We start from the raw sequence: 24,439 nt of genomic DNA, 5'->3' as shown, positions 1-24,439 counted from the left end.
AGTTTATACTCAAAATGTTTAGTTTATAGCCTAATGCAGATTCATCTTTAGGGTAATAGATCTTTAAATGTTTTAGACAATGTAACACTGAAATAAGATTGTATCAAAAAAGAAGGATTAAGGATGAGGATGAGGATGAGGTGGTGAACTCAGCAGCACACCCTGCATTCTGAGCTCCGGATGCTACTCCCTCCTCCCCCCATACTTTGGATTTTCTGCTACTTCAAGTGCAAAACCTTCTCATGTTTCCGATATTTGTACCCAGGATGTTTATGGACAGGTTTGCTGTGGATTCACTAAGATGTTATTATGGTTTACTACACCATGCACTGGTTGGGGGGTAGTACCTGCAGTACATTATAACTGACTCCTCTTGTGTGGAGGTTAGTGTGTGTGTGATGTCTAGCTTAGTTTTAGTTCATGTTTTTTGGGGAGGTATGGGTGAAATAGGGGGGAGGGAGGGAGAAGGATCACTCAGAGGCTTGATTTATTGCACCAGGGTGAACATCAACAGTTCAGTGCTAATCTAAGGTACAGATATGTTAATTCTAATTGTCCACAGGGTCTGCTATTCCTACTGGGACACACTGGGGCTCAGAGGTTACCAGTAATGTCAATTTTGTTACTTTCTGAATCCGAGGTTTGGGATGGGGACCCAGGTTAAATGTGCTACTTGGAATGTGGTGGGTTTAGGAACCCTAGTCAAAAGAGAGAAAGTGCTCTCTCACTTAAAAGAGATTATGCTGCAACATGGTATTTTTGCAAGAAACTAGTATGATAAAAAAAAAAATTTTAAATGAAAAAAAAGCGGGTAGCTCAAGTTTTTGCAGCTCAAGGTACCTCTAAAAGCTGTGGAGTAGCTATACCGTTGCACAGAAATATATCATTTCATATGGAAAAACTATAATGAATCCTAAAGGCAGGTTTATAATGGTTTTAGGGAAATTATTTGGAAAAATACTATCTTGGCCTCAAATATATGCATCAAATCAGTATGATTCTTCTTTTTACTCTCAGGTACCTGCACATATTTTGTCACTGGGACCAGCCATGATGATTTTGGGGGAGTGATTTAAATTATATTAGGGACCCTGAGTTACACAGGCAATCGGGTTTAAATTTTTGGGGGAAGGATAAAGGGTTAACTTTCTTTGTAATATTTTACAGCTTACTGATATATGGAGAACTTTACACCCTGGGGTACAGGATTGTGCACATTTTGCAAAGTCCAATGACACAAAATCAAGGATTGATTATTTGTTAGTTAGTCTCAGAAGGTCTTTTCTCTAAAATTAACTGTGCTACAATTGAATCTTTAGTTATTTCAGATCACTGCCCTATATCTTCTGTCTGAGTCAGATATACTAAGTATAACCTAAAATAATTGGAAAATGTTGTCATGGTTAATCAAGGAGAAGCATTTCTCAGAGTATTTAGAGAAAAAATGGCTGAACTTACCAACACATCCCATAAAATAACCCAATTCTTTTCTGAGAAACTGCAAAGGCAGTTTTAAGGAGAGAAATTATTAATTATACAATTGCTTAAAAAATAAACAGGAATTAAAAAATATTTTATCCTTAACTAAGGATCTCAATATGTACAAGAAGGAAATGACAGGTCCAGATTCTCGATTTATGACAGAAAAATTCCTGGTTACTCAATGCTTGCTGAATGGTAAGTTACATCAAAGACTTACTTCCTTGTTTAATTCTTTGAAACAAATTATTCCCTATATGGCAATAAAGCTTGCAAAATGCTAGCAAGCTTAGGCCTGGATTTATCAAAATGCGGTAAATATCGCATGCGATGGGAAAAGGGGCGTGTTTTATGGTAATAGGGAGTTTATCGCAATTTGCACAAATACCTATGCTAAGAGCTAAGTTACTGCAAACTGCGATCCCTTTTTCACACTTTGAGATAAGTGCCAGAATGTGGTATTTCCTACATGCAACCACTGGGGGGGCCCATGTTTACTACGAGAGGGAGATGGGGAGAGAGAGACACTAGCCATAATGCCCTGACTCTAGACAGGTATTTGTATCCCTATAGGAGGCCCACCTAGCAACTCGAGGTGAGGTTTAGGTATTAGTGTAGGGGGTTAGGGGCCACTTTGACATTCAATGTGAGACATATGAACAGATCAGTGATGACTCCGAGGGTCATCAAATGTTCAAAAGAGAGCACTGTTCTGTTCGTACGTCTCACATTGAATGTCAAAGTGGCCCCTAACCCCCTACACTAATACCTAAGCCTCAACTCGAGTTACTAGATGGCTTGATGGCTACAGTCAGAGTCTCTCTCTCTCTCTCTCTCTCAGGCGGACGTTCTGGGAGCTTCAAACTACCGAAACCAGCATCCGCTAAAAACATCGCAATGGGTGATACAGCCGTAACGCACGCTATTGCATGGCTTAACGCTCCTGAAAAAGTTGTAGCTAAAATCAGCGGTAAAGCCGTGCGACAGGGCTTCGCAAAACGGTAAACCCAGCCCACTCCCGCCCCTAACTCCTCCTCTTTTTCGGATTTGCATCGCATCATACGATTATTGTGCTATCGCATGTGTTAAGGGCATATCGCATGTAAAAATGCCTTAGCGCATTTTGATAAATGAGGGGGTTAGGGCCAGATTCATTAAGGCTTTACTCCCATTCTGTGTCTATGGAGAAAAACCTTTAGTGAATCAGGTTCTTAGTTAAGATGTGGTCTAATTCAGTATTTATTTCTGAGCTGCCGGATAAGTGTAGTGCTCTGGTTTCCTTATCTAAAAAAGTGTATATGAATGCTTCAGGGATTTTTAAAAGTCTCTATATGCTGCAGAAAATGAAGATGTTGACAAGAAGAACTTATTTTTATCTATTGGGGAATATTATTTAGTATATTTGTGCTTTTAATAGTCAGTTAGGCAGCGAATAAACAGACTGTTTGTATTTCCCAACCCTGGTGAGAAAGCTTTCTGCGATATAAACCAGTGGAGTTGCCTAATGAATTAATAAAAACTCATTTCACTTTTGAAACCTGCTTTGAGTCCTTTGTCAGGATTGACAATTTATCTGCACTTTTTGTACTATGTGAGATTTCAATTACCCCAATATTGACTGGGCAAATGTAACATCAGGACTTGCTAGAGACAAAGTTCCTGGATGTAATAAATGACTGCTTCATGGAGCAATTTGTTCAGGAACCAACAAGAGAAGGAGCTATTTTAGATTTAATTCTTAGTGGAGCGCAGGATTTGGTGAGAGAGGTAACAGTGGTAGGGCCACTTGGCAACAGTGATCATAACATGATCAAATTTAAACTAATAACTGAAAGGGGGACAATAAGTAAATCTGCAGCTCTAACACTAAACTTTCAAAAGGGAAACTTTGATAAAATGAGGAAAATACTTAGAAAAAAACTGAAAGGTGCAGCTGCAAAGGTTAAAAGTGTTCAACAGGTATGGACACTTTTTAAAAATACAATCCTAGAGGCGAAGTCCATATGTATTTCACACATTAAGAAAGGTGGAAGGAAGGCAAAACGATTACCGTCATGGTTAAAAGGTGAGGTGAAGGAGGCTATTTTAGCCAAAAAAAAAATCCTTCAAAAATTGGAAGAAAGATCCATCTGAAGAAAATAGGATAAAACATAAGCATTGCCAAGTGAAGTGTAAAACATTGATAAGACAGGCGAAGAGAGAATTTGAAATGAAGTTGGCCATAGAGGCAAAAACTCATAATAAAAACTTTTTTTAAATATATCCGAAGCAAGAAACCTGTGAAAGAGTCGGCTGGACCATTAGATGACAGAGGGGTTGAAGGGGCTCTTAGGGAAGATAAGGCCATTGCAGAAAGACTAAATGAATTCTTTGCTTCCATGTTTACTAATGAGGATGTTTGGGAGATACCAGTTCCTGAGATGGTTTTCAGGGGTGATGAGTCAGATGAACTGAATGAAATCACTGTGAACCTGGAAGACGTAGTAGGCCAGATTGACAAACTAAAGAGTGGCAAATTACCTGGACCGGATGGTATGCATCCTAGGATACTGAAGAAACTAAAAAATGAGATTTCTGATCTATTAGTTAAAATTTGTAACCTATCATTAGAATCATCCATTGTACCTGAAGACTGGAGGGTGGCCAATGTAACCCCAACATTTAAAAAAGGCACCAGGGGCGATCCGGGTAACTATAGACCAGTGAGCCTGACTTCAGTGCCGGGAAAAACAGTGGAAACCATTCTCAAGATCAAAATCGTAGAACATATAGAAAAACATGGTGTAATGGAAAACAGTCAACATGGATTTACCCAAAGGAAGTCTTGCCTAACAAATCTGCTTCATTTTTTTTGAAGAGGTTAATAAACACGTGGATAAAGGTGAACCGGTAGATGTAGTGTATTTGGATTTTCAGAAGGCATTTGACAAAGTCCCTCATGAGAGACTTCTAAGAAAACTAAAAAGTCATGGGATAGGAGGCGATGTCCTTTCGTGGATAACAAACTGGTTAAAAGACAGGAAACAGAGTAGGATTAAATGGTCAATTTTTTCAGTGGAAAAGGGTAAACAGTGGAGTACCTCAGGGTACTTGGACCAATGCTTTTCAATATATATATATATATATATATATATATATATATATATATATGATCTGGAAAGGAATACGACAAATGAGGTTATCAAATTTGCGGATGATACAAAATTATTCAGAGTAGTTAAATCACATGCGGATTGGGATACATTACAGGAGGACCTTGCAAGACTGGAAAATTGGGCATCCAAATGGCAGATGAAATTTAATGTGGACAAGTGCAACTTGTTGCATATAGGAAAAAATAACCCTTGCTGTAGTTACACGATGTTAGGTTTCACATTAGGAGCTACCACCCAGGAAAAAGATCTAGACATCATAGTGGATAATACATTGAAATTGTCGGCTCAGTGTGCTGCAGCAGTCATAAAAGCAAACAGAATGTTAGGAATTGTTAGGAAGGGAATGGTTAATAAAATGGAAAATATCATAATGCCTCTGTATCACTCCATGGTGAGACCACACCTTGAATACTGTGTATAATTCTGGTTGCTGCATCTCAAAAAAGATATAGTTGCGATGGAGAAGGTACAGAGAAGGGCAACCAAAATGTTAAAGTGGATGGAACAGTTCCCCTATGAGGAAAGGCTGAAGAGGTTAGGGCTGTTCAGCTTGGAGAAGAGACGGCTGAGGGAGGATATGATAGATGTCTTTAAGATCATGAGAGGTCTTGAACGAGTAGATGTGACTCGGTTATTTATATATATATATATATATATATATTTAAAACTAAATTACATAACTGAATGCACTTCCCCGTTTCACTGAGGGGCAGAATTGCGCTTGTTAAAATGTTGTTGGTACAGAAATTATTGTACATATTCAAATATTTTCTCTGTTAAAGAGTAACGATCTTACCCCTAGATTCATCATTCTGCTATATTTATGTATTTATAGCAGAATGATTAGTCGCAAAAAAAAGGGGCGGAGAAATAGTGGGCAGCTAGCCGCATCGCAGCAGTTTCGCCCTTCGTGGTGCTGCCGTGCTGCACACCATCGCCCCCATATCACCACAGGAAAGAGTGGTGGTGTTTCCCGCGGTGCTGCCGGCAATAACATGGAAAAACATGGTCACTGGCAGCACTGCTGGCCATAACCCCTGGCCTGTTTGATGTACCCTTTGGGAGATTGGCTGTGAGATATGATTTTTTATTCTGATTTAAAATTGGAACAGTATAGGTTTATCCCTGTTAGACTTAAAATACATTTTACATGTTAAGCGATGAAACTTACCTGGTCATCTATCAAACTTTTTGATCATGAAATCTATGCAGTTTGCATAGGTAACTAATGGATCTATCTTGGGATTGCTCCTTTTGTTTGCCTTTGGTTGGTAACCCATCATGCTATCCAGGGATTATTTAGTGTATTCCATATTTATTTTATTTATTTTATTTAAATTCTTTTAATATACCGATGCTCAAGACCAGGTCTTATCGTAGCGGTTTACAATAAACTAGGGGGTAAACCATTTAAACCAGTAAAAACATTGAGAGCAAAAGTTACATTACAACAGGGAATGTACAACAAGGCTTTTGAAGAAAAGTAAAAGGAAAGATTAACAATTTCTAATTGGAGAGCAGCGCATGTAAGCAGAAGCAGTTGCGAACATGGTAAAAAATATATACAATGAATACTATATTTGCAGTGAAGTCAATAAGGCGAGTTACTGTTTAAATAAGTCGATAAGGCGAGTTACAAGAGAGCGTAAAATTAACCAGAAAATATTGGCATATTTAGGTCAATTAATTGATCTTAAAAATAATCAAGTTTATCCCTTTGAATATTATGTAGAAAACGTGTCAATCATAAATACATGGTTTATTTTCATATTAAGAGGTAGATCAATGTAAAATGTTAACGCACGTCTTCCCTTTACAAATTCCTCCATTATGTCTTGAATTCGGCAGCATCCTATTGTGCTGTTATTAAAGCAGAGGTGTCAGAGGATGATATGTATTTATGCATCTCGAGGATATATAAAAGTACTGATTGGGTTTAACTACATGATTTACAAATAGGATTATGCACAGAGTGATATTTTCTCCTTACAGAGTTTTTAAGGCTAAGTTAACAACCCCTGTGCAATGTTTAAAATGTGAAATGGATAATGCCACCCTTTTACATTGCCTTTGAGGGTGGGATGTAATTCATAATTTTTGGTTAGAGATCTGGCATATTTTATCTAGTATGATAAATATTTCAATTTCCCAGCATGTGTTATGTATTTTGGGTTCCACGTCAGAAACTCAAAGTATTCATAAATGTGAGGTCTTATTTCTGCTTAAAAGCTGTCTTATAGCTAAAAGGTTTATTTTATCCAAATGGCTGTTCAATGATATACCTGAAGGTAAAGTGTGGAAAGCAGAAATGACTGAGCTGTTATGTTTAGAAGTTGCCATTTGCTAAACCTAAAGGGGCATGCAAGAAGTTTAAGAAGGTTTGGAGTGCCTATATCCAGTCTTTGCCCAATTAGATATACAATCCAATTTCAAATATTCATAGGCTCTGTACATTAGAATAGCTGCAATTATAGTCCTATCACTTTCAGAAATTTGTATCTTGCTGAACTGTGGGATAGATATGTTAATGCTCTCTAATTCGGGGTTGTACCACATTTTGTTCTCTGTTGAGTATTCTATTGTATGGTTACCAATTTAATGAAGAAATTATTGAAGGAGGAGGATTAAGTAAACCATGTTAATTTGCAAGCATCAATGAAATTCCTGTTTGGGAAATTCTGCAATATTTATGCTATAATTTATTGAATTGACCAAGAGTCTTACAATAATTTCAAGAATTTTACATTACAAAACTTTAACAGAAAATAAATTGCATTGTAGCCGATTACACAATCCTTTTTATAATTGTGACAGTTTTGACCACACCAACCTCCTCTGAAAATGCACACGGTATGAAATGTTACAGGATGCAATCTGTGATCTCTGATGGATTGAATGGGCTATGATTGATACTGTTGGCTTACTCTTAAAGAATTCTTATAAAATACAAAATGAAAGTATATGCTATTGTTATCTCACTGACGTAAGCTATTTCTCTCTGCACTAGCATTTTATAGCACCATGCTGGTTGGCCTTTCTATGGAACCAATTCACTAAAACGTTTTCCCCATGTTGCATCTATTGGAAAAATACTTTGTAAATAGGTATCTAAGTATTGGTGACCCTGTTAGCTAGACAGATTCAGAATTCCATTTAAGTGATATTACATGAATTAATCATATTGATACTGGACATTGGCTGTTGCGGCACTTACAGCACAGGATTCTGGGCCGGTCTACTGTGAATATCAGAAAAACAAGGACACTGCATGTTAGAAAAACTGTATTTATGTACAGAATTATTAATGAACACCAAAAGGTTTAATATAGTCTGTTGGAGCATTTCTGTACTCCTTAAACAGACACTTGCTTATATATACACAAGCCATTGAGCCCGTTAAAACGGGCGAGACCGCAACATGTTGGTCAGAGCTCTCTCATCCATGCATGCGCGGCATGTCAGTCAGAGCTGCTTGAGCCCATTAAAACGGGTGAGATCGCGGCACGTCGGTCAGAGCTCTCTCATCCGCGCATGTGTGGCACGTTGGTCAGAGCTCAAATATATATATATATTGATTCCAGGATACAATGTTTGTACATAGTACAAAAATTCTAAGATTTATGAAAACCACCACTATGTAATTTACAGTAAAATACCCATTATACACTCAATTAATCATCATCTAGCAGCATGGCTTTTTCTCTCCCCCCCCCCCCCCCCCAACCAATGTGCAACTGCACAGGAGCAGGGACTTCTGACGAACAGGGAACATACATGCACACTTTACAGCTCCATGACACCACACTGAGCTGGATGAAGGAAGCTTGCTAGGACTGCTGCCAATCAATTGTTAATGAACATTTAAGGATAAGGGAGGAAAAGCATGGGGAGGGTTGATCCTCAAGGAGGGGGGCAAAGAGAAAACCATATCACATCTCAGTACTGGCACTTCTTCTAGAAAAAAAAAAAGCATGAATATCTGTATCGAGCACCTATGGCTACCAGTGCACTATCAACAAGCAGAGGAAAGAAGAAAAAGCATATTGTACCGACGATTATGCAGAAATTGAACATAAAAGAATTATAGAATTTTAACAAAATATCCAAGAAATACATCTTGTAGGCAATCAGCAATGAAATTAAAACAGAACTGAAGAGGGAAAAAAGGCAATAATTACATTGCAGATAGTCCACAATACAGGGAGAACTAATTCACAAATTCAAGAAAGCAGAATTGATTATCTATAATAAGTGTTCTCCAAGGACAGCATGATATCAGTCCTCACACATGGGGCAACATCGTCTGATGGGGCCCAGCACAGAAGGCATGTGTCAGTTTTTTGAACTTTGACTGTGCTTCACTAAAAAAGCCCAAGCGTGTCCCTTCAGTCTTGTATTTTAGCACGGCTAGGCAATTTGTGAAGACACGTGAGGCAGGCATTAACCCAAAAGGCAGAGCGCAGTACTGGGAGATGACAGTCTCATCCCATGAATCAGAGATATTTCCTGTGAGTGTATGCATCCTTTAGATCGAGAGAGCGTAATAGCTAGTCCCCTTTTTGAAGGATGGGGATTAAGGTGCCTCGGGAAACCATTTTAAAACTTTTCTCTTAATTTGTTCAAGGCTCTCTGGTCTAGGATGGGACAAAGTCCCCCTGTTTTCTAAGGAATCAGGAAATACTTGTAAAATCCCCATCCTCTTTGCCTTGGTGGAACAGGCTCAAATGCACTGGCCAATAATATGGAGGAGAGCTCCTTCTGAAGCAGTTCCTGAAGAAGGGTCCAGGGGCTAATTTGGCAGGAGTCCCAAAGCTATACCCTTTATCCACGTGTCCGAAGTTACTCTGGGCCACCAATTTACCTAGAACTTTTGCCTCTCTCCAACCGGAAGGTCCTTTGGCATGGGTACCGGGATACTCCTATGTTCTCTGTGATCCTGCCAAAACCCTGTCTCAGGTGTTGACTGGGTTGCTGTCTGAGGTTTAGTCACGAGGGGCCTGTTGTGTATGGGACCAAGGAGGAGGCCAGTTCTTGAGTGCCAACAGAGAACCTGCTGGGAGAATTACACAGTAATTTCTGATCTGTACAACTGCATCCTTCACTCTCTCCCTAAAGAGATTCTCTCTTGTATATGGCACATCAGCAAGTCTTTCATCATTTCTGGATAGAGATCTGAGACCCACAGCCAGGCAAGTCTATGGGCTCCAATCCCTATGACAGAGTCTCTCTATGCAGTCTCAAAAACATCAAAGGTTGAGCAAACCATGCATTTTCCACACTCTAACCCACTTGTCCACCAGTGACTGGAGGGCATCTTGCTGCTCAGCCACCCCCTGCATTTACTTCAGCATGTCCCACATATACTGACCCATGAAGAGCTGGTAGGAAGCTATGCAGGCATTAAGCATAGCCCGATGAAAAACCTCTCCCTCAAGAATTTCAAAGGTTCTAAAGTCCTTCACCGAGCAATGAGTTTTAAACCTCTTGGCCTTCTTGGGAGCAGATTTCACTACCTGCCTCTTTTTGAATCCACATCCTCATCTGCACCTAATAGACGTCAGGGACTGAGACTCCCATGAGTTTCCTAGGGGGCTCCAAAAAAAGGGGAGATAGCCAGCATTTTACATCTGGTTTCATCCTCTATCTATAGAATAAACAGAATAGTCTCAGCTATTTTCCAGGAGGGGACTTCTTTCTGGTGCAGGAGAAGGGACTGAGGGGAGCCCCATCGACATCTCCTCTGCAGAGTCATAGCTGCACCATCAAGAATATTCGGAGTGCAGCTTACCCTGGTCTACCATCGGTAAGGACTCCTTCATTGCTCACCCCCAGCCAAGGTATCAAGGACTGATGCACTTGGATGTTTTGACCTGGATCCAGAGGAGCTTCAACAGCCCGAAGAAACTTCCTCCCCGAGGAGCCGAAGATCAACAAAGGGAAGGCAGTCAGCAAACCAATCACCCTCTGGGCATCAGCATCAAATCCAGCACCGACACCAGTGCCTTGCCAACAAGCACCCTTAAGGACTAGAGAAAAGACTGTTGGATCAACAGTATCTGCTTTGGTGCCCTTGCTACCTGGCATAGAGACCCTGTAGTGCCTTCTCCAAGGCCTGCTGGATCTTTCTAGCCAACTCCTCCTTAAAGATGCCCAATGACAGCACTGACTGGGAGGCAGAAGGGGTGACCATGTCCTTCTCGGAATTGAAAGGTGGATCGTGGTGGACACCTCGACCATGGAAATTGTCGCAACTTCCTGGCCTGCTTAGAGGATAAGCTCTCCTCACCACAGGACAACTTAGGGGAGGTTCTCAGCATACACCAGACTGTTCCCAATCCCAGCATTGGGCACCGAGAGAGACCAATGACAATGCTTCTTCAGCTTCCCTCGATGCCAGTGTTGGAGGCAGAACCTGATGCTTTCGTCAGTCGGATAGAGTCAGATGAAGACCTGTCTCTGGGTTCCCTATCTGCCAGCAGCATTAAGAAAACAAACGTTCTTCCCCTAATACTGATGACACTCCCTCCACTAATGCAGCTCAAAAGTACTTTGATGTCGATAGATCAGTGTTCCAGTGTCTGAAATGCTTTTTCATGAGTTCCATTTAGAACTGGCGTTCTTTCTGGGTCATAGTTGCCTATTTGCAATGCCCCCAGACACAGGATACATCTATCATAGGGGTCCATTACAGTCATATGCCCTCACTATGCAAGGATATCACTGGAACTCGCTAGACATGATCAGCCAAAATAAAAGGGATGCAAACTCAAACTCTATGGTGGCAGTAATTCAATGGCTGGAGGGTACCAACGATGCACCACTGTGGAACCAAGTGCAAAGATGAATAGAAACAACCAAGAAACCTTACATAGGGTAACCTCAAAGGACATAACTGCAGGACCCCATGATGAGTGATCCTTATATTCTGGCAAAACCCAAAAGGTCTAGAAAACAGGAGCGTGAGGCACCAAAACCGTGACATGAAGGCTCCGCAGAAAAAAGAAAGACTGAAGGGACCTCACGTGGATGCATGGTATAATGACATGTGTGGGTATGTTCAGTGAGGCACAGTCAATAAAGTTCTAGAAACTCTGGCATAAGCTCTCTCTGCTGGGCTCCATCAGATGATATCACCCATATGTGAGCACTACCAGCCTTCTTGTCTCCGAAGAAACAGATGTTAACTAATTTCACAGATAGCAGTTAGGCTACACTTACATTATTGGATAATAAAATTAATCATCCTGAGGGGTAGACAAACAGAAGTAAGGAGGCAGGAGGGCCCTCAGCTGTAACCTTAGAACTCAGAAACTCAGTTAACTGTACTGGATCATGAAAAAAATATGTTTAAGACCCTAATATTTAATAAAACATTTACATGGGAAATTGAGCCAATTGAAGCACACTGGACCTCATCAGTAGCTGCTTCCTTTTCTACTGCATCACTTTAGAAACATTAGGGTAAACCCTCACTTTGAAATTTAAAACTTCTTTGATATCTTGTGAAAATATAACCTAAGAACCTAATACCTATCTGGATCAAGTACAAAATCCACAATTAATGCTGCAGGATATAATGCATCATCCCCAGCAATATCCAAAGCTCCCATCAAATCTAATGAATCAAAAGATAGTTATGGAGCCTGAACAGATCACCCATTTCTTTATAACGGTGAAAGATAATAAGCTCTGGAAATTGGGGACATGAGTTCCTTGGAATTTTTAAATTTCTGAAATTGGAAATTGAACATAATTAATCGCCTGGAGAAAATAAAAGATGAAGGAATTCTATGTTAGCTCATCTATGATCTATGCCATCAATACACAGAAAGCAGAGTTACAGTTTGTAACAAACTCTGAAACAAGCAAACTAAAAGGATCAACACTGTATGCTACACAAGCCAAAACTGGAACACTGCGACAAGATACTGTATGAACTGTTTGCCTTAAAATGTTCAGAAGGAACTCCAATTTGTGGACCAATGCGATGGAAAAAGCAAGAGACTTCATCAACAAAAGGAAATTACAACTTTTCAAATGGATGGTTGCTGCACTTTAAAATTCACTATGGTATAGAAAGGCTTGATGTGTCAAGACAAAATAAAAATCCTCTGATCATAAGGCTGAGGAAAAATATTGCGCATTTTTCAAGAAATTTGTTCAGGAACATGGTTTAGTCCCAGGGGAAAAAAAAAAATCTATAATGCTGATAAAACTTTTTTTGCATTGTTTGCCAACGTCTATCCTGGCTCCTGCAGGGAAGGTTGCTTTGCTGAAGCTGGTTTTAAATTGAACAAGGACCTCATGATTATGCTTATATGTGGAAATGCAGCAGGCAGGCAAGGCAGGCTGGAGCTGTTAGTGGTGGGAAAATTCAGGCGACCAAGAGCAATCAAGGTACTATTCATTTACCTATTGAATACTAGGCACAACCAAATGAATGGACAAGGAAATATGTTTGTAAGTTGTACCATGTTTTTGTGCCTCATCAGTAAAAATTTAAAAAGCCGAAAGACAAAAGTTATTCTGATTTTAGATAACTGTTGAGTTCACCCTCCTGAATCCAAATTAAGTGTCTTGAAATATTTTTATCATCTTCTTTCCTACATAAGTAACCTCAGTCATATAGCCAATGAATCAGAAAATTATAGAAACATGAAATCCATTTACAGAAAAGAGTTTATGAGAAAGCTACTCAACTATGCAGGGTGGCATGTGCCTGATCCGCTTTAAGAAATAAAACTTTATGGAAGGCTTGAATAAAATTATAGACAGCAGTGATTTGGGCTGAGGTAGCTTTTGATGAATAAGAATTTGAAGGTTTTAATATACAAGAGAAAAAAAGTCACTATGTTTTTTGAATTTCTACAAAATGCTGACAGCATACACCCTGTCACTAAAATTAAAGAGAATGAAATTGAAAAGTGGGTTAACACTGATGAAAACTTTGATGTTACACTTACAAAGTTGATATTATAGAAAAAGTTGCAAGAGATCCACTGCACCTGAACACTCAGAAAAAGATCACAATGAAGAAACTACAGTGGCTTGTGGATACTGTGCACAATGCCATGAAACATTCTTGAAATCTGCTGAACAACAGCTTCTTAATCTGCTCAGGAGGTAATGAAACTTCATGTTTGCAATACGTTCCTGAAAAGGCAGCTGATTTACAAGCAGGTAGACATCTGTAAGTTGCTTCAAAAGAGTTTCTCAGGCTCATGACAAAGATGAAGGCATTTAAACACCATCAACATCAGAAATTGATACGGATGCCAAAACAATACAAGGTTGGGGGCAGTTTGGCGGGGGGGGGGGGGGGGAAGAGGACAGATATGACTGTATGAGTGGGGGCCCAGGGGTAAGCAGTATGTGGAAGTGACCGCTGAACAATGTGGGTGTCCTGATCCATAAATACCATATGGGGGGGGGGGGGGGGGGGGGGGGGAGAACAACACATTTGGGACTTAGTTTTTCTTTTACAAAAAGTACCTAAATGGAAAAAGCCCAGATAACCAGCATATTCAATTAACCAGCATGGTTAATGGTTAATGTTCCACAAGCATGTCAGATAACAGGGATGGGCTTTCATTTCATTCATTTCTGTATTTATGCGCATAACTAGCAGATTTTATAGTACACGTGTAAAAAACAGATAGTGCGCACATAACTCGAGTTATTAATAGTACACGCATACTGTTATGCGTGTACTATAAAGTCTGCGATTTATGCGCATAAAGAAAAGAATGAAATTCACAGGCCTATCGGATAGGGCTTTTGCTGCACTCATCTACATATACTTATTTTCCACCACACCACATTATAAAGAAATAAGTTCTCATCAAAATCTAATTTTGTAGTCATCCCTCAAAAGAGAGCAAAAGCATGCCGAATTCATGCTGGATAACATTCTATTTGAATTTTGCTGGTGTATCTTCCAAGAAACAGTTTAAAAAAATACAAAGTAGCTGAGTCAGAATTTGTACTGAAGCCTCACTAAAAAGCTGTTGCCCAAATGCGCTGTTTGTTACAAATTATGGTATATTATGATTTTGACCTGATTTTTTTTAATTACCTAAATCCTTTCAACTGTTTTACAAACAGCACTTTCTTATAATGATTTGACCAAAATGCTGACAGGTATAAACCAGAAGATTCTGTGAGTTCTTGGCCTGTCTGCCGGAGGCAATTAGTTTTTATTATCTGAATCCTCAATGGGATACAAGAAAGCTATTGTCAGTAACTGATTTAATTTTAGTTTCTGTTATTTTAAAATACCTATCAAAAAAAGGAGTGATTTTACAATTTATTTTAAAATACCTATCACCCACAACTACTGTCACCCACAGATGTTAACGGAATGTAAATTAAAGTCTGGTAATCTTATGTTTTGCTCATCCAGTAAAGAGATTTTCAGTATTTCATTTTCAGCCTGAGTTTGTTATTTTTAATTTAGTAAGGTTACAAATTGTAAAGAACAGGATGCTAAGCAGTGTAAAGAAGAATAATGTATTTCTGAGAGACCTGGGGCATGATTCGCTAAGCTTTTATCCCCCACAGACAAGCTTTGTTTATTTAACAGCTTTTATATACCAGTATTCGTAGATACATCATATCGGTTTACATAGAAACATTATTATTATTATTATTTATTTCTTTTGTATACCGACATTCGATCGAGATATCACATCGGTTTCCAGATAACAGGTTGAATAGAGCCGGAACTGCCCTATTTTTACATTGTAACAAGATAACAGTTGATTAAATTAATATAAGGAACATTGTAACATATGGATAAAATTAAAATTAAATATTAAATGTGGGTATATAGAAGTGGCATATAGCCTATATACAATATGTACAAGGAACACTATTGCTTTAATGCAATAGTGTTCAAACTAGTCTTTGGACTCTCATGTACCATTGCCAGTCAGGTTTTCAGAACATCCTTAATCAATATGCATGAAATATTGGTATATATTATTGGAGACAGTGAACGCAAATCTCTCTAGTAAATATTCATTGATATCCTAAAAACCAAATTGGCTGAGAGAGGGGGAAGCAGTTTGTGATCTGAAAACTGGTTTGAGTACCACTGCTTTATTGAACCCGGCCCTTAACATTTCCAGTGCTATCCCTTAGGGCAGGGTTAAGAAACGTCACTCCTCGAGTGACACAAGTCAGTAGGTTTTTCAGGATATCCACACTGAATATGCATGAAATGCGTTTGCAAGAAGTGAAGGTAGGGGCTTGCAGCACTCAAGGACCAGAGGTGCCTACCTCTGCCCTAGGGCATGATAGATCAGAATGACTGCCATGAATCTCATGCCTTGATATCACATCTAACATCACAACCTCCCATTTCTTTCTAACTGGCTGGCACCACACTGGCACATCATGATTTGAACCACACAGGGTTAGTATATCGCACATAGTTCAAACTGAGATTTGGAGTGGGCAGACTAGATAGGCCATATGGTCTTTTACTGCCATGTAATGATGCCAGATAATTAAAAGACAGTGGGCCCTAGACAGGCTGATTTCACCCAGGCTCCACACCTTTCTAGAGGTCAGCCCAGGTCCCACCACATGGGAGGAGGGCCGTTGCTATTCCCTCACCTTCAGTACCACCAAGAAATGCAAATATTACAGGGAGCATCATGTGTAGTTTCACAGGGTAGCTGTGATGAGAATAAAACTTTAGTTGCTAGAAATAACTGACAATTCCTTTTAACAGCATTATGCTTTTTTATATTACATCCTTGGACCTAGGTAGTTTTCTACTGCACCTCCTGCTAAAAGCAGCAGAGCATGACAATTATTAGTATACAACATAATCAAAACCTTAAAATAAACTAGAAATGCATTGTACATTGATTGGAATGGGAGCACTGTTTATATCCAATTAGTTGTATTTGAATGCCAAACTAACCCAGGAGAAATACCTAAAGTACTTGAATGTTATCTGCTTTGAAGTGTCATGAAAAGCAGAATATAAATTAAAAAAAAAAAGCCGGGTTAAGAAGTGATGCTCAAGCTGTGGCACTTATGCCACTAGACACTTAAGGCATCACAAACTTCTTTTTTAATTCACAACTCTTTTTGTTCTCCTTCTCTACCTTCATAATAAAAAAACTGTACTTTATTGCCTGAATTTTTTTTTGGTGTGAGGGGCCACATTGTATCTACATGTTGAGCCTAACAGAAAAACAAACCCATTTAATAATTTTTAAAATGCAAATAGATCTCATACTTCTGAAATAAGGTGGTGGATGCATGGGGGTACCCTACACAGAGCAGTGGTTACTACCCTCAACAGAAGGCATAGGAATTATTATCCTTAACCAATTAGACGACATAAACTGCAACACTGCTCTCCGCTCTCTGCAGGCGCCAAAAGGGGAACTGGATTCAGATGGCAGCCAAAGCTGGGCCCTGACTTTTATGGTCTGGGATATTAATATGTAGACATTAAAGAAAAAGCACAAGACTGTTTCTGTGGCCAAGTCCCAAAGCAAAGCATGTTCAAGCAGCATTGTCTGAATTATCAAGAAGGCTGCTTACCTGCAGAAATGTTGCTGCTACCAGTAATTTTGTTATAGGTTTAATAGTTGCTTGGTTTTGATTGTAAAACATTACTAACCTTAACATATGGCTTAGAAGTAACTGACATGGAGTGGCAGCTACTATCATAAGAAACTTGCTGGGCAGACTGAATGGACCGTTTGGTCTTTTTCTGCCATCACTACTATGTTACTATTCCAGCAGAGGTGGCGGACAGAATAACAAAATTCAAGGAGCCATGGTAGAAAATGTTTAGTAAACATAGATGCTAGACATTTTAGGAGCAGGGCAATGGGGGGATGAGGGAGAGGAATCTTTATAGCGTTTGTTCTTGTTTGTACTTTTTTGATTTTTTATATCTGTTTTTGTGTTTTTTGCTTTTGATATATTTTTCTTCACCCCCTTCCCCTCAATTTTTTTTTCTGCAACACACCAATTGTTCCTGAGTTGCTACTGTTTCTTCTACTGCCAGGTGCCAAATTCTAGGCATCAAGCAACCTGATACACTGATTTTTTTCCAGCCCTACATCTGTACACTGTTTTCTGTGTATTTACAGTATTTCCAATATGCTGGCAGGAAATACACTGGTAATTGTTTACAAATAAAAATGCATTAACTATATCACTCTAGAATCAACTCCAATGTACAGATTAACTGAAACTGACTTAAAACAAGTTCTGTAATTCCTCTAACTAAAAAGCTTTTATTCTAGTCCAACTTAAAAACATGGTTCATCAAATGTGTGATATGAAGAAATATGTCAAATAAGTAGACCCGAATTGAAGAAGATTCTTACTTACTGTCTTTAATGCCTCATGCCAGAAGTTTGATCTTAAATGACATATCTGTATAATTAGTTTGAGAGGGGCATTTTCACAACTCATGTTTTCTCTTTTCATATGTCAGACATTTCCTAATTTTATGTTTCTGTACCTAGCTACTGCAGGGGGTTGGGGATTACTGTGTTGGGAGATAGTTGGAACCTTTTGTTTAAGTGTCTGGTGCGGTGCAATCAACCCAGCACCAGGTGTACTATGGTTGTATTATTTTAAAGGATGTTAATTTCAATAAAGATATTGAAACATTAAAAAAAAAACTTTTACTACAAGTGCTACTTATGTATCACTAGACAAAAATATATTAAACATGAGGAAGTAACATAAGTTGCCAAAATAACTTCCTTCCTAAAGAGAATGAACTTTTCACAAGTCATTCCTGTATGAATTGTCAAAGTACAATTAATTATTGCGTTTAGAGGATAATGTTATACACTGTACAAATAGTTACTTTTAAGATCTTTAGCACTAATAAGACATATTGGGGTACATTTTAAAAAACAGCACGCACGCGTACTTTTGTTCGCGCAACTGGCGCGAACAAAAGTACGCCGGATTTGAAAAGATACCTGCATAGCCACACGTATCTTTTAAAATCTGGGGTCGACGCGCTCAAAGCTGCACAAAATCGGCAGCCTGCGTGCGCCGAGCCGCGCAGTCTGCTCCATTCCCTCCGAGGCCACTCCAAAATCGGAGCGGCCTTGGAGGGAACTTTTTTTTTGTCGTCGTGCCCCCCACCCTCCCTTCCCCTATCTAACCCCCCCCCCCCCCCCGGCCCTACCTAAATCCCCCCCCCCCCACCTTGTTCAATGGAGTTACGCCTGCCACTGGCAGGCGTAACTTGCGTGTGTCGGGGCACTCGGCCACGCCCCCAGACCGCCCCGGCCCGCAGACACGCCCCCGGACCCCCCATTTTACCAAGCCCTGGGACTTACGCATGTCCCGGGGCTTTGCGTGCACCGACGGCCTATGTAAAATAGGCGCGCCAGCGCACAAGTGCCCTGCATGCGTAAATCCAGCAGTATTTACGCGCGCAGGGCTTTTAAAATCTACCCCATTGGGACCAAACCCAATACTTTTATATGGCCATTAGACCCCAAACTATAATTTACATGACATGAAGGTTTTGAAAATCTTATGTCCATTATCATAGTAACATAGTAAATGATGGCAGGGGGGAAAAAAAAGGCCCATACAGTCTACCCCAGTAAGGTTTTTAGAGCTGCAACTGTGGCTAACCCATGCCTTCTATTTAGGGTTATAACTGCTGCTCCATGCAGGTTACTCCCTTGTATAAGAATCTATTTTCTTGATCCAATAGAAAAAAATTAAAGGTACTATGTCTAAAATATTGTATTTTTTCCTAAGATTAATACAACTGAATATCTTTAAACCAGAAAATGTACTGCATTAAATATTTTGTAAAAGTACTTTACTAAATATTTTGTCATATATATCCTAAACACAGATTGTGTGTTCTTTTAGTTTTAATCCGTTTCACCTAACCATTTTGCTTCTGAATATTTAGAATTATAAAGTGCTGTCTTAAACTGTGAAAATTATTTCATATTTGCATAACTTACATTTCAAACCATAATTTAGCTGTAAGTACAAGCATAGGAGCACCAAAGCCAGTAGGTACGCACATAAGTTAGGCCGGTGCTTGCCACGCACAAACATTTGTGCCAAAAAAAGGGGGCGGGCATGGATATAGTCTGGTCGGGGCATGGACATACATTCCAGGATTTATGAATGAAACCAGTGCATAAATACAAGCACGCGCCAGGTCCCCTACTGCGTGACTTTACTTCTGCTTTGGATGGCATGCAAGTCTTAAAACAAAAAATACGAGGCTAGTCAGCAAGGTTTTAAGGGTAGGGGCTAACAGGGTACTAGGGGGGTTAGGAAGTCCTATCCTTTACCAGGGAGAACTGGGGAAATTGGTAAATGCGTTGCCACACTTGTCTACTACAATCCCCTCACTTATGTGGTAGAAGCAGCATTTGTACGAACATGCATGTCCATATAAAATTGTGTGCACATGTACGCACATACAGCCTATTTGATACCATGCACGCATATACATATGTTATAAAATGGCCACACCCTTTGGCGTGAACTGGCATACGCACGTGCATATGTGCCCGCACACCAATATCAAAGTTACCATCATAACATTTTATTAAGAATTTCACAGCAAACCTCCAAAGAGAAGCAAAAATGGACAATGATTTCTCGTTAATCCATACAAGAAAACATGTTTTCCCAAAAAAAAAAAAAAAGGTTTGATGACCTATTAAATGCTTTAAAATAAGGAAGATAACATATTAATATATATATAAGATTTGTAACAGTTGATAATAAAGTACCAGTTTTATGATGACTGTTTACTCTCTAAAAGATTTGTATCTTCATAGATTCCTTATTTTTATATATATATATATTGGATAAAGCGTGTGTATACGATATAAACTAAAGCAACTACGGAATACTACGGAATATAAACTAAAGCAACTACGGAATACTGTTTTACTATTAGGGTTTCATTTTTAATTTACTCATCACCTTTCCAGAAATCTGTGCTAAGTGATTTAGAACCGTAATAAAATAGACTAAATGAGGGTAGCAAAAATGTCATATATTCTCCAAATCAAAGCTGCTATCTGCCGAAGAGAACATAGCTGGAAAATCCAAACAAATACCTACAGAAATCAGACAGAACAGCAAACTCAAAGCCAATCGGTAAACAGAAAGGTGTGCAAGATATTAATAGTCCAATCAACAAGCCAATCACCGACGCCGTACGGGCTGCATCTGACAGCCAGAAGCCGGGAAGAGCCAATGCCCGCTCAGCGGGGTGGGGAGCAAGTCGAAGACGCGCTTTCATTCAGGAAATTCTCCAGGCTGCACTTCCTTACTACTAGCCAAGCATGCAAACTCGGCATGAGGCGCGCATGCACGCACTTCCTGACAGAACTTGCACATCGCTTGCAAACTCAGACCTCTACTAAAGCACTAACACCCGTTTTAGTGAGGTGCAAACTCAAGCTGGAAAAATCCTGAAATCAAGTTCTTTCACATCTGCAAAGTGCAGGTTCCCCCATCCCCACCGCTAGATTCAGATAAAGAGCTCAGTTTCTGCGAGCGAGAAGAAAGTATCACCACAGAATACTGCATGGAGAGAGGCATGGTAAGTCAGCTTTAAATAAACGAACTTGGGCCTTTGTTATTAAAGCACACATAGACACACACTGTAGCTCTGCTGGCTCCCTGTGCCAGTTCCTCAGGAAAGTATAGAAACAGCAGCAAGAGACCCCGCCAGCTTCTTTCACTTTAGTGTCACAACGCAGGGGGCGGGAGGAGTGGCAGCGTGTGGCCACTACGGCGGTAGGACGGCCCGGAAAGCTCTGATATTCCCGTACGCCACTTACGGCGGTCCCCCCTGCGTAAGTGCCGCGAGCTAATCAAAACATTAGACGTGAGACGGGACGCAAAACATGGCGGACAGAGCCTACGCTTGCGGAAAGTCTTACGCAACCTTCCTGACGTACAGCCCCTTGCAGGCCACTGGCGCTACGTAACTCATCAAGCGTAACCGTTTCCTGAATACAAATGCCCTATTTACAATGGAAAAAAGAGAAATATAATAACAAAAGATACATACCGATTCCTCTTCTTTCTCCATCCCCGTTGGCATCTGCGGCACGGCACGGTTGATCGAGACGCAGTCGTTCAAATCCGGCATGTCTTTGCCGCGGAAGATGGGGAGAGGTTTGGCGGCGTCTAGCGCCCGCGCTCGGAAAGAGAGTTTACTCATTGTTTTCCCTCTCGCTCCTATCACAATAACACGAAAACGTGAAAGGGGGCTAGAAAAAAGGTTAAAAATCTCGGTCAAAAAAACGCTTGGAAGCCGCTCGTTTTCGCCCCTAACGGACTCATGGGAGCCCAGAGATCCGGAATGGGGCGAAAAAATTATGTTTCGGATGCGTTTTCTCCAGTCTAGATCCGGTTTTCCTTCGGTCGATCCGCTCCCTGCGCCATGGCAAACATGGCGGACATTACCAAGGCGGCAAGCGATCCCAGCAGCCAGCGCGAGAAGTCGGCACAGTGGGTGCGCGCGCAGCCGGCAGGCAACATCGCGGAAAGTCTGCGCTATGCTTCGCCGTCAGCGTCCAATAGTGGCATCCTGTGGAACCCCGGGCTAGCTCAGCGTCGGGGTGCACCCAGAGGATGTGCGTGTGCTACCCGACCGGTCCTGTGCAGGCATCTGTGCGACTCTGCAATCCCCAGCCATCTATCCCGTGCAGCCTACGGCTAGTAAAAGGGCCATGGGATGCGCCGTTACGGGCATTTACAATTTTAGGCCAGGGATTTAGTGAACTGCCTTTCCTAGTGATTCAGGGAAAAAAGGAAATATATTGAGTTAGTCCAATAAAAAGGTTTCGCCTTATTATTTTTTTGTTAACTTTTTATTTCCATTTATTGACGTGAACTAACACTAAACTAGACTACTTTATCGGTGGGGGCGGACCGTATGCCTTAACAGAGGATCTTTAGTTTATTAAAAACAATACCTGAAGTTTATGAAAATATGTCTCAACTATATATAAGAGATTGATTTATTTGGTCTTATTTAGCATACTCCCATTTGTCCGAAGACACTCTGGTCGAGTTACAAAGTAACAACAGAACACATAAATAAACATAACAAATAAGAAAATACCCAATAAACCACAGGAACAAAAGAAACAGAGAATACTGGCCCAAACCTAAAGAAAGGCTCAGAAAAAAAAGAATGTAACCGGTTTCCTAAAGTGTAAATCATTGCTGGCCAGTAATGTGTATTCATTTTTACTTCTGTTACTGCTGTTTTTTTTCTTTCTTTACTAATGTTCATTTCTGAATGGACCAAAGTGTGGGAAGTGAAAATACAAATGATAAGCCAATCTTCCAATTCTAATGTTTCTAACCAACATTTTACCAAAATATATCTGTAGCATTAAAAATATAAAACCTTTGTTTTCCCATCTAAAAACCCTTTAGAAGATGGAGGAAGTAACTGACTTACAAAAAAGAGTTGTCTTTCTAATTGGCGAAACTTCTTGAGAAAGTAGTTAAGAAGCAATTTCAGACTTTTATTGAATGAACCAAATTTACTTGACATTTATCAATTTGGCTTTTGGAAAGCTCGTAATAAAGAAACATTGTCAATGGTAGATGCTTTCCTTTAAGGATATGATAATAGAACATTGTTTTTCCTAGCATTATTGGACAGCTTTTGACATGCTCAACAATTCTCTTTTAATTCAGTATTTGAGCTGTATAGGCCTTGTATCGACTATGTTAGTTTAAGAATATAAGAACATGCCATACTGGGTCAAACCAAGGGTCCATCAAGCCCAGCATCCTGTTTCCAACAGAGGCCAATCCAGGCCATAAGAACCTGGCAAGTACGCAAAAACGAAGTCTATTCCATGCTACTGTTGCTAGTAATAGCAGTGGCTATTTTCTAAGTCAACTTAATTAATAGCAGGTAATGGACTTCTCCTCCAAGAACTTATCCAATACTTTTTTAAACACAGCTACACTAACTGCACTAACCACATCCTCTGGCAATAAATTCCTGAGTTTAATTGTGCTTTGAGTGATTTAGCTCCTTTCTTTTTGAGTCATTTCAAAAGGTTGTGTGTGGAGAGCAACAGTTATCTTTGCTTCTGATTAAAGTGGGTGTCCACAGGCTTCTGCACTCTCTGCAACCTTGTTTAATATTTATATTTTTCCTTATGTCAGCTGCTTGCTAATTTGGGCGTTAACTGTAGGCTTTACGCTGATGATATTCAGTTGTATGTTCCCATTTGCCTTAATATTGAAGTGGCTCTTACTAAAGTAAGCAATTGCATTAGTGCAATTCAGAACTGATTAATTGAGCAGAGCTTGGTACTTAATTTGAAAAAATAGATTTTCTACCTAGCTAGGATTCCTGCATCTAATATTCCTGTTGAGACTTTATTTGGGAATGTGAAGATCTCAGTTGTAAAGCAAGTACTAGATCTGGGATTTATGTTAAGGTATAGAGTCCATCAAGCTAGGGCGAGAGAACATTGTGGAAATCACATCTTTGTTTGACTTTCCTCACTCCAAATGACATCAAATCTTCACTGAGGTGTACTGTGCTGTTCGTATGTCTCACTCTGCATGTAAAACTGGCCCCAAATGTTATGGTTAATGAGGTGTTGGAGTGGATTCTTGGGTACTGCGGTGATGGCCACTCCCTCGGGGAAGAGCCCCGTGAGGAACCGCAGTACTAGGCTAGACTCTATACATGCAGACACAGAGAAGTAGTATTTATTGTACAGCATGATGATACTGCCCAGGGTGGACAGCAGTGAAGGTAGTTCAGTGAA

The 24,439-nt window shown here is 40.0% G+C and overlaps 1 protein-coding gene across 3 annotated transcripts in view; it reads right to left on the bottom strand.

Annotated features, from left to right (window-relative positions):
* EPC2 (enhancer of polycomb homolog 2) overlaps positions 1-22,297 on the bottom strand; it is a 308,407-nt gene extending 286,110 nt beyond the window's left edge. The window contains exon 1 of one of the 3 annotated variants that reach the window (XM_029605440.1): positions 21,700-22,297. In XM_029605440.1, the coding sequence (XP_029461300.1) occupies positions 21,700-21,852 (153 nt within the window). In that variant the 5' untranslated portion in view covers positions 21,853-22,297. Of the gene's footprint in view, positions 1-21,287; positions 21,393-21,699 lie in introns of those variants that run through there. The other 2 variants (XM_029605441.1, XM_029605442.1) reach the window with 2 other exon arrangements.
* Between the last annotated feature and the right edge of the window lie 2,142 nt (positions 22,298-24,439).

This window comes from Rhinatrema bivittatum, chromosome 6 (assembly GCF_901001135.1).
Source record: "Rhinatrema bivittatum chromosome 6, aRhiBiv1.1, whole genome shotgun sequence".
In the NCBI taxonomy this organism is placed as follows: Eukaryota; Metazoa; Chordata; class Amphibia; order Gymnophiona; family Rhinatrematidae; genus Rhinatrema; species Rhinatrema bivittatum.
The sequence above is the reverse complement of the archived record's forward strand: the minus strand, read 5'-3'. Positions and strand labels throughout refer to the sequence as shown.